The following is a 15662-nucleotide window of genomic DNA, read 5'->3' as shown; positions in this document are numbered from 1 at the left end:
TCCGTCTCGCGTTCTGCCAAAAGCAAAGAGCTGCCCATTAGTTCACTTCCACTTCTTTCTTTCCATCCTGCAGCAGCAGCAAAGCTTCTTTACTTCTTTATCGCCATTACACACTGGCACGCAGCAGAGCCAGAATGACAATGATCCCCAATGAGTTTAATCTCTCCCGTCAGTAAGAATTATAAATGGTAATCTAATGATTTGTAGATCAGTGGTCCTCCATAACCAGAGACACTGCCCTGATTGTAATTAGAAGAGACAAATCCTTGATTCCGGTTATGGAATTAGTGTCTTCATCTCAGCAGGGAGGCTGGAGACATAAGCTCAGAGCTTTGCAGTAGTCCACTAAGTAGCTGAAACATGTAGTCGATCATTGTCAAGACGTCTATATCCAGTATCGTAAGTGTGTTGGGTTTTTTTTCTTTCCACTTTTGAAATGTGGAAAGTGAATCATATTCAGAATCCGCTTCTCTTCTTTTTTTTTTTTGTCTCACCGATATTTATGTGTTCCTTGCTGCAGGGGTCCTCAGGTGCAGGCAACCAAAGCTGCTGCTGGTGTGAAAAAGTACGATCTCAGCAAATGGAAGTATGCTGAGCTGCGAGATGTCATCAACACATCCTGTGGTGAGAAATCATGAATCCTCTTTAAGGCTGTTTGCTTGCCCAGGACCATCCTGTAAAAATACATACACTGTAGGTCTCAGGGGGGACTTATCTTTTACACCCCCCCCCCTCCCAAAACAAAGAAAAACAAACATTTTTATTTCTTATAAAAACAAATTAGTTTTTTCCATACCAACCTCAGTTTCTACATTCATCTAGATCCATCTTTGTGTTTCAGGCCTGGGAGGCAGTCCAAAAATAATTGATACACGCAGTACTCGAGTTGTAAAAGAAAATCAGGGGGGATGGTGGATTTTATCATATGGGGACAGATAATTTGTGCTGATTGCAAATAATATAATATATTACAAATAATAGCACTGACCAAAACACCTGCAGAAATACTGCAGGAATGACATAGCAGCAGTTAAATGCAGCCTTCTGTAAGCTTTAAATATCCACTGGGCTTACATCAAATACATCAAAACACAACAATAAAAAACAGTTTTCTGAACTTATCAATATGACTCTGTCCTTCACAGGATAAGTAAAATGGATCACTGCAAAAACTCAAAATCTTAACAAGAATATTTGTCTTATTTCTAGTTAAAATGTCTCATTTTAGTAAAAAAAAAAAAAAATCTTATTACACTTAAAACAAGACTCATCACTGGAAAAAACAACAATTTTCACCTGTTTCAAGTAGATTTTCACTTAAAATTAGTAGAAAAATCTGCCAGTCGAACAAGATTTTTTTGCTTGTAATAAGAAGATAAATCTTGTCCCATTGGCAGATTTCCCTACTTATTTCAAGTGAAAATGTACTTGAAACAGGTGAAAATTGTCAAATAAGTTATTTTTCTGGTGTTATTTTTCTGGTGATGACTCTAAATGTTGAAATAGCAGTAAAACCACATTCATTGATGAAATGACATAAGGGATGGAAAGGGGGGATGGCAGTTTTACAGGGGGGATGATTTGGACCGTTTTTATTTCAGGGGGGATGCCATCCCCCCTCATCCCCCCTCAACTCCAGTACTGGATACACAGAGAATTTAGAGGAAGGTGGAGGTGAAAGAAAAAGTAACTGTTGTTGATGATGTCAACTAATAGTTACATCATCTGTTTGATAATTTAACATCCCGAGTTTTAGCTACCGTAATAAAGGCTGAGTAAGAGAGCAAAGATGGGCAGTCTCTCCACTTTGTCAACAAATGCGCCAGAAAATCACTGGAATTTTTGAAAATAGTGCTATTCAAAGAAACACTTGAAGAGATTTGCATATTTATCCTTCAACAATGAATGAAAAGCAACTTTAAGGTTTAACCTGCGATCTCCGGTCCTTCAGAGAACACTGTAACACGAGCAATCACTCAGTGGAGCCGATATAAACACAGGCCGAGGGATTCACAAATACCAGTCAAAACAACAAAGGAGAGCAAGGTTAACCTTGTCCTAAGTTGGTGTCTGCATCTTTGGGCTCCGAGGAGTCAGCGGTGGACCGCCACACAGTGCAAACGTGAACTGTGCTCAGTTGAATCAGTTTTCCAGATCTTTTTTAATTTGAAAGAAATCTGACTTTGTGTTTTGGAGCAAAGACCAATTATCCAGACCACAGGTGGGCGACTCCGGTCCTCCGGTGCTGCCGTCCAGACTGTTATCAGCTGAAATCCAGGCTCTGGGATGGGGTAGCATCAGTGCCATTGGCAAAGGTCGTTTAAACTTTTATGAAGGCTGCTTTTAATGAAGATGAATATATCTTTTCCAGGGACACCCATGCCTTTCTCAGCACTACAATTAAAATTTTAAAAGACGTGGACGAGCAAGAAGAGAGTATGGGAGCAGGAGTTGCCTGGCTGCAATCCTAACCTGCACTCAGCTGCAAATATATGCAGAGTTCTGAAACTTAAAAAAGCGACAACAAATGCATGTTTGCAGGAAGAATGGGGCAAATGAACAACTGACACATTTAATGGTATCATAAATCCCAGAACACCTGGAACCAGGAACGGCAGCAAGTACCAATTTTTTTGGGAACGAGATGGAGGCCTGACATAGTTTTAAGATTGTTATATTTACTTTTCATTTAATTTTGTAATATACTACGTTATTTTTTTCCCTTCGTTATCCCGTATGCATTCAGTTTACAGATCCAAGAGTAAATAATTCAGCTTCAACTCATGTTTTGGCGCTTTGCTAAACCACAGGATGCCATCTCTCCACAGGAGCTTTTCATTTGCACATAAAGTTGCTTCTATTTCAGTAAAAATACATTTTTGAACCGACAAAGTGGTTTTTGAAAAGCTTTGACATTGAGTGTGAAAATTACAAAAAAAAGCCAAAAGAGCAATGTGAGGATGTTCCCACAGCTGCTGGGGATCATCAGCTCGTGTATTTTTTTTTGTGTGTGATGGAGAGAGGAAATTACCACCATTATGGAGGAAGGCAGACGTTTGGCCGTCATTCCCAGCCAACTGTCTTCCCAGCGAGCACGAGAAGCAGCTCACACACTGATGCCTCTGTCGTCACCACTGTATACGCTACTCTGATCCATGTCAGGGATTTAAAGGACATCTGGTTCACTGCTGAAGCCCATTTGCTGTGATTTCATTGGTGGTCCTACTCATAAACTGCATCTAATGTTCACCACAAAATACTTGTAGTATTTGTAGATTTTCAGCAATTATCAACTTTCCAAAATCACCCCAGCACAAGTTATAGCACAACAGTATAACTGGCCTTTTAAGGATGATTCTGGACTTGCAGTACACACGGAAGAAGCTGAAAACTGGCTGTGTCCAAAGGTCATAAAACATAATTGAGCTGGTAAATTAACAGTTAGCTGTCGAATAAAGAAACGACAGAATGTCAAGTTGGCAGTTTACGTTTGTCCAAGGTTGGTTCTGAGAATGTTGTTGGATCTTATGGCTGCAAAACAACCTATTTAAAATAATCCAGTCCTCAACATGATACCAACATCAAAGCACTTTAAAATAACCTGCACTCATGTTTGTTAGGAAACTACCGGTAGCAGAGCCATTTTTGACGCATGTATCTGTGTTTTCATGCTTTGGTACTGTAGAAACATCATGTCAGAAGTCCATTACTTACCTCTAAAACAAATTGGGGTACAATGATGATGTTTTTTGGCTACATTTTAGTTATTCTACCATGGCATTATGGCATTTAGTTCAAATGTATTTGTCTCTACAAAATGAGATACGTAGGGATCTATATCATTTCTGAATTGGTCCTGTGCTGTGTGGACAGATATTGAGCTACTGGCATCCTGCAGAGAGGAGTTTCATCGTCGGCTGAAGGTATATCACGCGTGGAAGTCAAAGAACAAGAAGCGCAATGATGACGGGAGTGATCAGAGGGCTCCTAAATCTGTCACCGACTATGGTTAGTGAAGCTCAGCCAGCCGTATCACATGAACACCTCACCAGTGCTACATCATGTTTTCACTGACGTTTATTTTCTCCTCTTTATTGCTGTCATTAGCCACCTTCACACATGCAGTAGATGAAATGCTGCTGTGAGAACTAAAAATAGAGCCAGCTTGGGTCAGACTCTTGGAGTGGCTAGTACGACCGCTTTCTTTTGCTAATTTCATAATTTCCTTCTCAGTTCAACACGATCTCCACAACGAGCACACATGTTTTATAGCTGCTTGAAAATTTGTTTTGAAGAGCAGATATAAGCCTTGAAGGGAGGTGGGAACATTTGATCTTACTTTTAGTTTCACCACATTTTCTTACCTTTCTCCTTTTCATATGATAGCTCTTGAAAGCTTTACTTTGTCTGCCTCCTATTCTGCAGCAGTAAAGGTCACAGTCAAGCATTTCACAAGAGCCATATAAAAATAAATCGGTTACAGATGCTACTACTCTTATTGCAAATCTGTTTTTCTCCTAATCCCACTGCAGCTGAACAGAACCCAGCTCCTCCAACAACAGCCCAGCATCAGGAGGTGGCCATGAACCGCCAGCAGCGCTATTTTCGCATTCCTTTCATCCGGCCTGCTGATCAGTACAAGGACCCCCAGAATAAAAAGAAGGGCTGGTGGTACGCCCACTTTGATGGGCCCTGGATAGCCAGACAGATGGAGCTTCACCCGGACAAGCAGCCCATTGTGCTGGTTGCAGGTGGGTCGGCACAGTTTTCATCTTGTTACATGGTAATGAAGACGCACAACAACCACATTTTAAGGTGGAATGTGAAGCCAATAATTAAATCGTACACCACCCAAACAAACAGGTAAGTAACTTGACGTAGTCTACCATCAAAAATGTTCAGTGAAACTAGAATAAGTCAGTCCAATGAACATGTTACAAGTTCTGCATCAAACTTCATTGTTTGCTGTCCATGAGCCGTCTCCAACGGGGGAAAGCACTGGCGACACTCACTCTGGTTTTATTCACGTTTTATCTCCTCTTTTGTCGCCTCCCAACAAGACCTGTACCAGGTGGTTGTGGGGGGGCAAAGTTCTCACCCCGAGACCTTCAGACATCCTTGCTGCTTCAGTTTACCTGTCGTAAAATGGTAACTTGTGGGCGGGGCCTGTATGACTGACAACAAGTTCAAGTACGCCCACAAACTGTGCGACTTCTTTGTGTCATCGTGTTGTACTGAGGCCGTTATGTTGCTCGCTACCGCCAAACATGACAGAAACTGATATCAGTAGACTAGATGGACCAAAGCTTTTTTACTTATTTCTTCTGACTTTCTAGCTGGTTCTAAATGAAATGCTTGAAATAATTACTAAACAATAATTTGCTGCATTTTAAAATCCCAGGTATTTGGAATAAGTGACTGTAGGTAATTCTGTTGGTCGCTAAGACTAGGGTTGCCACCTTTCAGAAATAGAAATAAGGGACGCCCTGATTTCAGCAGCGCAGGAGCCAAAAAAAAGCCCCAAAACTTCTAAACTGAATAAAAATGTGTTTATTGTACATGAAAAACAAAATGCTTTGATTTAAAGTTTAAAATGCTTTAATAGCATTGAACTTTCATGACTGTAGAGACAGACAACCATATAGCAGCTGAAATAGCCTCCTATGCTACGTATGTCCACATCAGCCCAGGTGAAGAATATGGTGTAAAAGTTAATTTATTTCAATAATTCAACTAGAATAGGGTGTAAAAGTTAATTTATTTCAATAATTCAACTAGAATATGGTGTAAAAGTTAATTTATTTCAATAATTCAACTAGAATATGGTGTAAACGTTAATTTATTTCAATAATTCAACTAGAATATGGTGTAAAAGTTAATTTATTTCAATAATTCAACTAGAATATGGTGTAAAAGTTAATTTATTTCAATAATTCAACTAGAATATGGTGTAAAGGTAAACTTATTTCAATAATTCAACTAGAATATGGTGTAAAAGTTAATTTATTTCAATAATTCAACTAGAATATGGTGTAAAAGTTAACTTATTTCAATAATTCAACTAGAATATGGTGTAAAAATGAATGAAAATACTGTACAAATCGTGTCCCGTATTAGTTCAATACGGGACGCAACATTTTTTTCTCAAATAAAGGACAATTCCGTATTTTACGGGACGGGTGGCAACCCTAGCTAAGACCAAATCCTTATATCCAAATACTTTGAGTTATAACTATAAGTCGGTTTTAAAGATGGATTTCTTCCTAACAACAGTTGATGGTTGTTAAGCATCTTTCCTAATCCCCTCACCACCACTTAGGCAAGGATGACATGGAGATGTGCGAGCTGAGTCTGGAGGAGACGGGTCTGACCAGGAAGAGGGGGGCGGAGATCCTGCCCAGGCAGTTTGAGGAGATCTGGGAGCGCTGTGATGGAATCCAGTACCTGAAGAAAGCTATCGAGAACAAGCAGGCGCGCCCCACGTACGCTACCGCCATGCTGCAGAGTCTCCTCAAGTGAATCCGAGTTCACACAGGCTCATGTTTGGTGTTTGGTCTCCTCCCTGAAAGTCGACACTGCAGCCGAGCATGGCTGGTGAAGCTGGTTCACCCTCAGTCCGACATCACTGACATTCTCTCAAAAAATCTTCTTTATACTTCGTTATACATCGTTTTCATTATTTTCTGTTTTGTTTTGGTTAGATGACTACATTTTGCAGTGGAACATCCTGATAGTGTAATATTAGCATTTGTATTTGGTCTTTTTTATGTTTATGCATGAATTTAAAATCCTCCTTTGGGGCCTTAAATTGCAAGACTGCTTCTCCATGAAAGTTTTAATTGGTTTAGCCTTATAGATATAAACCTCAAACCTTAACGGTCTGCAAGGACACTGAATTAGACAGATGCTTTTAATGGTGTGTAAATGTCTTTTCATGCCATAAAATAAATGTCTTTTTTTAATAACAATTTATTGCATGATTAAACTGACTTAATTAGATTTTTTTTCCTCCAGTCTGATTATGGACATGATATAATCAGCTCTCATAAAGTGAACTATAAACAACTATATTAGTCACATATTTCATCCATTTTCACAAATTCAATTGAGTAGCAAATTGTAACCAAAAAGAAAAAGTTTAATTTTGTTTGTGCTGCATGCACGTCACGCCTCAATCTGCTCAATATTCTTGGAAAGGGAAACTTTTGTTATGTTGCTCTTTTGATATGTGAGAGGGAAAACGTTTTCATGTTTGCAGTTTTGTGGATCTGGGATTGTTTTACACATAACTATGTCATTTGTGTATGTATGTAATGTGTGATATATATATATTTTTCTTCATGTAATATTTAATTTAACTGATCACTCGCTCATCTAGTTTGGCCACCAACATATCAATCATCTCATTTAATAATAAAACTGGCTGGACTCAAGTACAATTAAAGCTGTTTTAATCTACTAAACTGTGGCGTCTGAGTTAAGTTTGATCCTTTGTTGTAAGATGCCTTTGTCTTGGAAATACTGTAGAAAATAAATGTTACTCTGAAGTTGTCGATCTTTCCTTTTCATGCCACTTTACACGATCAGCAAATGAAAATGATTTGACTTCTGAACATCTACGGTGGTATGTAGTGATGCAAAGATGCCAGTTATTGTGACTTTAACTCTGAAGTTGGGGCACTTTTGTGTAGAGGACCCAACCCTGCTGTGTTAAAACAACCCCTAGCTGGATTGGTTCATATTTGATACAGCACGAGAGTGGGATCTTAACCCAAATTGGATTATTTTAACTGTGACTGTGTGTATGTCCTGACACATTCGCCACTGTTGATCAGTGTTTCCTTGGTTCATTTAGGACCTCGTTGGAAAGATCTTTACTATTTGAAGTTCCACCAACTTCCTCTTTCTTTGTGCCGTGATGCACTTCCAAAAACCCAGTGAAATCCAGATTTTGATCAATTCTTTAAGCAGGGGAACCGCTCACTACAGAGTGGTGAATCCCCACGGATTTCACCTTCACTTTCAATCTTCTAATCTGAGACGTTCATAAACTATTTTCAACTAAAGGCCAATGAACATTTGTGATACTTATTTCAGACACCTTTAGTTGTAGAGAAAACATTCTGATTAACCAAAAACAATGACGTTTTAAATAAAAAGAAAACCAACATTTTATTTCATTTTAAACATAAATTGTATAAAAATATCTCCAAATCTTAACAGACAAATGATTAGTGGTAAGACATGTGAGTTGGACAGACTGATGCAGACACAGTCAGCAGCTTATGCAGGATATTCTCTTTTTGGGACACATTGTTTAAGAACGGCATCGACAATAAACACTTCCATATATTGTAGTCTAAACATATAGTACGATACATCCACGTGTATCAGTTTGTACATAATAAATACCTCATTGTGAGGAAAGAACCTTTGCAAAGGGTGCACAGGAAATGTCCCTACCACTCAGTACATGACGTAAATATCAGCTTCCTGAACACTCTCCATAGCTCACTGTCTAACGGGACGCTTTCCTCACTATAAACATTTCAACCACTGAGCTACTGTACCTGCATCTGCACATGCAAACTATACACAGCGTAACAGCAACATCAGCCTTTATTTCCTCGTGCTTTTCGACGCGTCACTGTGTTGGCAGTTCAGGTGGGCAAGGTGTCGTCAGAGAACCGTTACTTCAAAACAGTCGTTGTCTGATGCTCTTAAAAGACACCGTGTTCTGTATTCATTTGGCCGTCGCCACGTCTACAAAAGACAAGAGCAAAAATTACTAAAACAAGAAACATTTTCAATAGCAGCAAATGCTGAATAATTTATCTTCAAAGCATCGATCAACACTATTTTATCTTGAAGCTACATGATTAAAGTGTAACTTTTCGAGAAGTCATTTAGCCTGATTTAAAGGAAACATTTCAGAGCCCAGAACTCCATGATTGGGTTTGCGAGTGAAATTAATTCAGCAACGGCATTCCCAGATGTTTTACCTTTGCACACGTCATAGAGCTGAAAAATAATTCACGTTAAATTATTATTTGCAACGCTGTTTACAGACCGTACAGAATATGTCCCAAGTACTGTTTCCAGTCGGAGTCATATCATAAGACATGCAAGGGAATAAGGTTGAGTTTTGTCCTCACCTCATTGTGTGGTATGCAGTGATGAAAGTCCACCATTTCTGAGACTAACTTTTCGGATCTTGTTGTGTAGAGTTGTCTGGGGATCTGCAGAGACAGCGAGAAAATTGGCCTCAGGGATTACAATGTATTTCTTTTGATATTTTGAAGAGCTACGAGCCCTTCATGATGATAAAAGTAAAAATAAAAAGCTGGCATTTTTGGAAAAATCTACTTTAGTAAATCTACCTAAAGCTACTACTTTGCAGGTTATGGTGATAATACTTTGTTCTTGAATCTCTGCAACGTGCAAACCTGTGTGTCTTAATTGTTTTCTGTGATTAAGGGGATGAAAGCCTCTGGGCAGCAATTTCAAACAGGATAGTCTTCTATTAAAGCCACTCTATGTAGTAATACTTCTTCTGACCTCATGGGGGCAGCATATCACAAAGGAGTATACCTATTTACAAATCACTTACTACGCTGATTATTTTGAAAGCATAAGCAGGGGTTAAATCAGGCTGGCACATTTGGGTGCCATCATCACTTAAATAATGCATGACTTTCATTTTTATGTGTTTAATATTTAAAAAAAAAAAAAGAAAGTTCAATCATGCCAGAGGGACATGTTGCTTTATTTTAATGACTTTGTCAAATGATGAAAGATCCTATATTTTTTGGACACCAATATTTAAACCAAAACTGTATGTGTATAGCGCTAATGTCTTAGTGCTATGAAGCTAAAATTGTCACCTGTGTATTCACCGTGCAGCTTTAATTTCCCATTTAAAAAGAAGAACATTTGGGTATTTTTTTTTGGGGGGGGGGGAATTTTCAATCAACAAAAAGTCCCATTTTGGGCGAATCATGTCGGTATCTAAGGGGGAAGCAATCCAAGAAGAATGTTTGTCATCGTATTTTTCCGGTAAGAGCACAACAGCACTTTGACATTAGGATAGTGCTTCATTTGCAGATTACACCATGTAATATTGAGTTTGAGGAAGTGTCCCATTTGGAATAAAGCCTCCACGTGTCGGCCGCAGTTATAGGATGCAACAGAATACACCTAGTCTAGAGCCAGAAAGGGATACTTCATGTATGCCAGAGCGTCCCTAGTCCCTAGCACAGAGCTACACGCCCCCGTATGGTCATAAATGGTATTGCTACATAGAGTTTAGGCTTTAAAATTTAATAAGAATATGAGCCTAATAAGTTGATAAATACATTTGCAAAAGTTTATTACAAGAAAGAAAAAAGATAAGTAATTTATTAGTATAATTTATTAGAGCAGTTTAGCTCAGTAGTGTTAGTAGTTTAGTCGATTTAGTTGGATGTGCATCTATGCACAGTGTACCTCGATACTCAGGCGAATATTTTCAATTGAGGCAAAATGTTCTTGCTCAGACTGTTGGGATTGAGAAGAGGCAGAACTTGAAGGACACGGTAATGTGGACACTCGTGTTAAGACACCATCATCATTCTCAAATACTGGGTTCTCTCTCAACGTATTCTCAAAGGCATAGGGAGCAAGGGTGGGCCTACAAGTAAAGGAGATGAGGAGATGAATACAGGGCAAAGGCTTTTAAGGAATGGGAATAACAATTGGTGTTAAGTGAAAAAAGAAGTTTAAATGGCAGTCAGACTTACACCAAAGTTATAGCCTTCCTGGTCTTTATACATTTCTTGTTGATGAATGTTAAGATCCCGAAAACAGCGCAAACAAGGCAAAGACTCCCCACAAGGCAGGTTACAATTAGTGAAGGATCTACCGGCACTGACACCAGCTCGTTGCAGCGTTCTCCGTGGTAGTGCCAGTATTTACCTGTCGGGCATCTGAAGAAAAGAACAAAAAATACAGTGCCCACATATTGCAATCTTGACCACATTTTTGACCAACACAGATCTGCTAACATAATTCCAAAACACACTTTTCAAACAGCCTCTTTCCTATAAGTTGACACGATGTGCATGATCCACATATTAACCCTATCCTTAATCAGAAATAGTCGGAATGAAACTGAATGCTTAAACTGTCAAGTCCTATTGTTTGTGGAGAACATAAGATTCCTCTGAATGTTTATTGCTGCATTATCTCAGTACCTACTTAAAACAAGAGTCATGATTGGTATTCTATTGGCTGTAGGAGGCTATTTCTTTTTTACAACCCTTCAAAGTCGATCAATGAAGAAGAAACCTTAGTTCAAGGAGAATGCTCAAACAAAGGTGCAGGACATTTGCATGTTAAATGTGCAGAAACGTATTTTCATTCGCAGGATTTTCTTTTAAGAAAACAAGGATTCCTGCTGTAAAATCAATACAGATAGACCCTTGATTAATGATAGCAATATTCCCACCTGGTTTGACATTGTCTTGCTGAAATAAACAAGTCCTTCCCAGAAAAGCAATACTATTTGATGGAATAGTTTTAGTCCCAGCTTGCATTAATCGATGCAATGGCAAGCTGGATGCAATGAAAATGATTTTTCATGAATATTCCTGAAACCAACCAGTGACTTTCATAAGAGAATTGTGGCTGCTTATAATACATCAATGTCAAGAGGCGACATCCGCCTTGCTAGTCTGACATTAAAAAGGAAATCAGAAAATGTGCAGTTCTTCCTGCGACCACTAGAGGATGATTTCAAAAACAAATCAGTCTTCACTAGCCCCCACATTAAAATGTCCAACCTTACAACAGAAATAGACATTTGTATAGCCTGACAGAAAATACTTATTTTGGTCTCCGTAGCTACAGTTTATGGAGGACCACATAATTAAAAATAAAAGTTGAAATATATGTATATATATATATATATATATATATATATATATATATATATATATATATATATATATATATATATATATATATATATATATATATATATATTGTTTTCCTTACACGTGCATTACTTGATTTTACATTCCCTTGTCTCCTCCATTTACTTTACTTTATGCATTTCTGCTTCATTATGCAAATGAAGAGAGCTGCCCTTCTTGGTTCAGCTCCTCTACTATTGGTCAATAAACGGGAAGGATCCTGCTTCTTCCTGTTTATTGAGCAATAGTAGAGGAGCTGAATGAAAGAATCAGGCTAACTGGGCTCACTTTCATTTACTTTTAGAAAAAAACTATTTTTTTTCAATGATAGATCTATAATTAGATTAGACATCTTTGTAGTATTTTTGATCAAATATGGGATTTAATCCCACAGTTCCTTATGTACTTTATGAGTTATATGTTACGCAGTGTCCCAACCGACTAGAAGCAGGATTGTATTAAATAACTGTAATAACTGTAATAATACTTGTAAATCCTTCACATAATTCTTATTTCTCAGTGGTAAATTGATCAAAAGTCAGGCATCCAAGATTTAGTCACTAATCATTAAATAGTAATAATACAATTGCAACAAAAGAAATTAATTTTTAAAAGTATTGATTGGTTCTTCATTTTTTCTTCTTCTTTTCCAATGTTTCATCAGTCAACTGTCAGATTATATCTTGGAAGTCCTTGAATTTACAACAAATGATTTTTTTTTTCACAGAATTGCAGCTACACTGCAGTTCATGATGAAGCCTGATTAAAAAAAAGAGGAAAAACATATGGATTTAATCTCAAGTCGGTGAAAGTCATAAAAGGAAAATGAATGCATACCCTGCCAGATGGAGAGAAATTGGTAAAACTTAAGATATGCTTCTGAAATACTTAACACTAATGCCCTTTGTAAGGTCATGTTGTACGTGCTTTTTCTACCATTCCGAGGCGTGTGTGTACCTGCAGGTGACCCCGTGACCTGGGATTAGTTCACACAGGCCTCCATTCAGGCAGTAGTCCGGTTGCAAGGTGCAGGTGCTCTGGCAAGGTAATCCGTTCATGGTGCTGTATCCAGGGTCACACAGACACTCCGCCTCGTTGCTCCAACCGTTTACCACGCAGCGCGAAAACTCGTTGCAGGCCAGGAACTTACAGGGATCTGCTTGGTCAGCTGAATCCAGTAGAAAAGAGGGATCGCCATATGAGAACAGTGAAATGATGGGGAGAGCAGAGTGGTGCTCATTAACATTTATGAAGCCTATAGGTTCACAGCAGAGCTTGAAGGGCATTTTGATTGATGCGGGTGAATATATCCACATTAAATAAGGCATGTTGTTAATGAGGTCACACTAAACCGCATGCTTGTGCGACCACAGAGATGTATCAGACCTTGTGGCTTACATTAGCACTATTCGTCACACAAGGACAGTGGAGTTCTCGTACGACCGAGCAGCGGTTACATAAGGCAGTTTGTCTCACCTGGTTCAATCTCCAAGGAGCGACTGTCAATCTCAATGTCAAGCCGTTTAGTCGCTGCGTTGCAGAAGTCCTCGAGAACGCAGTGCACGGCCTCCGTGACGTTATAAGGTACCGGCTTGTCCAGTTTCATCCTGCTGTTTACCACAACACTCCCGTTCCTGAAGTTGAGGATCTCCAGCTGCTTGAATCCAGTCAAATTGGACTGCAGATACGGCAAAAGCTGTGTGGAAGAGGAGGGAAAGTAGATTATAAAATGATTCCCCGTGAGTTTGAAACTCCTTAAGAACAGCGTTAGAAATGAGTTTGAAGCAGGAGAAGAGAAGGATTCACAAAATAGAGAAAATAAAGGAGGAAAACAATTTCAACCTGTATCAGTTAATGAAATGAGGCTATCCGAGGTTATTTCACAGCTGATTTTTAATTATTCCATGCACATTTTACAGTGTGAACGGGGTTAGGGTTAGGGAGTTATTCATAATTAAATTTTGATGCTAGTGTGAAATCCTGCCGATGCCTTTGAATGTAATTAATTTGCATGTGCAATTAAATCCAAGACAAAACTGAGATAATGTCTATAAGCACTGGAGGACCGAGCATGCTAACTGTAGTCGCCGAAGAGTTGGAGGAGACGTGTGCAGGAAAAGAGACATGCTGCGGTGGGACATGACAAGGAGGCTGGCCTTTTCTGAGGCTAATCTATTAGGATTTCTCCAACTTCAATGCTTGATTTCTTTCATATGGGATGTAGCAGCAGTATCAAATTACACAAAATTCTCAGAGGTAGGAACTAAAAGCTGATAACTTGGTCTTTTAAAGTACTATAATCCAGAATGCTGTTACTGAGTTCCTAAGGGGATTATAATGGCTAAAGATGGGCATATGATGAACAAAAAAAAAACATTTTATGAGCGTGAAAACATGTATTTGGGTGACAGAACTCATAAAGCAGACGTAGCACAACTCTGCTGTTTTGTCCGGAGATGCCAAAGACTGAAAACATGACTCTCGGTTTCCCCATCTTCACCACTACTGACCTTCACACCACTGTGCGTTTGCTGACTGCTGTAAGCGGGTGGCATCAATCTAAAACTTCAATTTCAAACAACACACACCAGCTCAACACCTAAAACCAGATGCCATGAACAGAGGTGGGAAGACAAGTCTAAGAAGAGGTTTGTACCGTTTCTCCGTGGTCATGTTACAGGTATGTCATTTAAAAATGGGGAAATATTGTCACCAGATTGGTAAATTTATTCTGTACCTCTCCATAATCCAAACAATAATTAAAAAAAACTTTTTTCATACTATAAAAATGAAGTAAAAAAAAGAATTTGAAAACTGTTATATACAAATTTGGGGGTGTTTTTAATTTCTCAATGTATTCCTAATAAACAAATCAAATAAAAGTGGTTAATTTGTGTGTATTATTTTATGTCATGCTTTAAAGGGTTCATATAAGTAGATTGATGGTATATGTAAATCACATCATACATATTTTACATTTTTATATGAAATTACTGAACTCATTATTGCTTCAAAATGCCACAAAGTGCATCATTAAACCCAAAAAGCAAAACTTTTAGCAGAGTCTCAACAAAACCGGAAAAACGGATCTTTAACTTTCCACATACTGACATTTAAAATGTGCCCTCGGATGCAGGCTTGCAACTCAGATAACCAAGAAAGCCATCTATCAAGACTTTGGAAAGACGGAGTTGGTGTTATTTAGTATAGGGAGGAAACTATCCAGCTAAAGTAATAGTCAACAAATAGTCATCAATGTCATTGATCAGCGCCGCCCTCATTCCAGCCGGTCCACGGTCAGTACAGATGAGGCAAACATCAAACCAGCTCAGTGTGAGGGAGAGATTACGATACTTTAGAAAAGGCCTGGCTGTTGTGTGGGAGATAAGAAGCCTTAAGGAGCTCTGCACTGATCGGGTTACCTCACCTATCACCGGAATACAGTTTGTAGAAAGCTAGTTCCCTGGTGATTTACAGATGAGGGGAGTTACTAGTGGGTCCAACTTCCACAACAAATAGGGAACAACTTGCAGCAGGACTGCAGTCTGGTGTGGTCATCTCCACGATGAGTGTCCACCGTACAGAAGTTACAAACCTGGCTCACATTAGCACACTAGCAGACCCAGGACTATGAACGAAGAGGTTTCTCTGTACTAAACTTCACAGACAGCATGGCGCAAACACAACCAGGACTTTACACTTTCACTCAAA

At 38.8% G+C, this 15662-nt stretch overlaps 2 protein-coding genes across 7 annotated transcripts in view; one reads left to right on the top strand and one right to left on the bottom strand.

The window, feature by feature from the left end:
- Positions 1 to 7547, top strand: part of myo6b (myosin VIb) — a 46611-nt gene extending 39064 nt beyond the window's left edge. For both annotated transcript variants that reach the window (XM_061742957.1, XM_061742956.1), the window contains 4 exons: positions 521 to 624; positions 3874 to 4008; positions 4533 to 4751; positions 6320 to 7547. In XM_061742957.1, coding sequence (XP_061598941.1) covers positions 521 to 624; positions 3874 to 4008; positions 4533 to 4751; positions 6320 to 6519 — 658 coding nt within the window. In that variant the 3' untranslated portion in view covers positions 6520 to 7547. The remainder of the gene's footprint in view (positions 1 to 520; positions 625 to 3873; positions 4009 to 4532; positions 4752 to 6319) is intronic.
- A 599-nt stretch (positions 7548 to 8146) lies between these two features.
- impg1b (interphotoreceptor matrix proteoglycan 1b) overlaps positions 8147 to 15662 on the bottom strand; it is a 31061-nt gene continuing 23545 nt past the window's right edge. For 2 of the 5 annotated variants that reach the window (XM_061743914.1, XM_061743916.1), the window contains 6 exons: positions 13428 to 13647; positions 12909 to 13119; positions 10779 to 10964; positions 10486 to 10669; positions 9156 to 9239; positions 8147 to 8763 (listed from right to left, as the gene is read on the bottom strand). In XM_061743914.1, the coding sequence (XP_061599898.1) occupies positions 8680 to 8763; positions 9156 to 9239; positions 10486 to 10669; positions 10779 to 10964; positions 12909 to 13119; positions 13428 to 13647 (969 nt within the window). In that variant the 3' untranslated portion in view covers positions 8147 to 8679. Of the gene's footprint in view, positions 8764 to 9002; positions 9022 to 9155; positions 9240 to 10485; positions 10670 to 10778; positions 10965 to 12908; positions 13120 to 13427; positions 13648 to 15662 lie in introns of all 5 variants that reach the window. The other 3 variants (XM_061743915.1, XR_009784261.1, XM_061743917.1) reach the window with 3 other exon arrangements.

This window comes from Cololabis saira, chromosome 16, assembly GCF_033807715.1.
Source record: "Cololabis saira isolate AMF1-May2022 chromosome 16, fColSai1.1, whole genome shotgun sequence".
Classification (NCBI taxonomy): Eukaryota; Metazoa; Chordata; class Actinopteri; order Beloniformes; family Belonidae; genus Cololabis; species Cololabis saira.
Note: the sequence above shows the minus strand (reverse complement) of the source record. Positions and strands in the feature narration are given on the sequence as shown.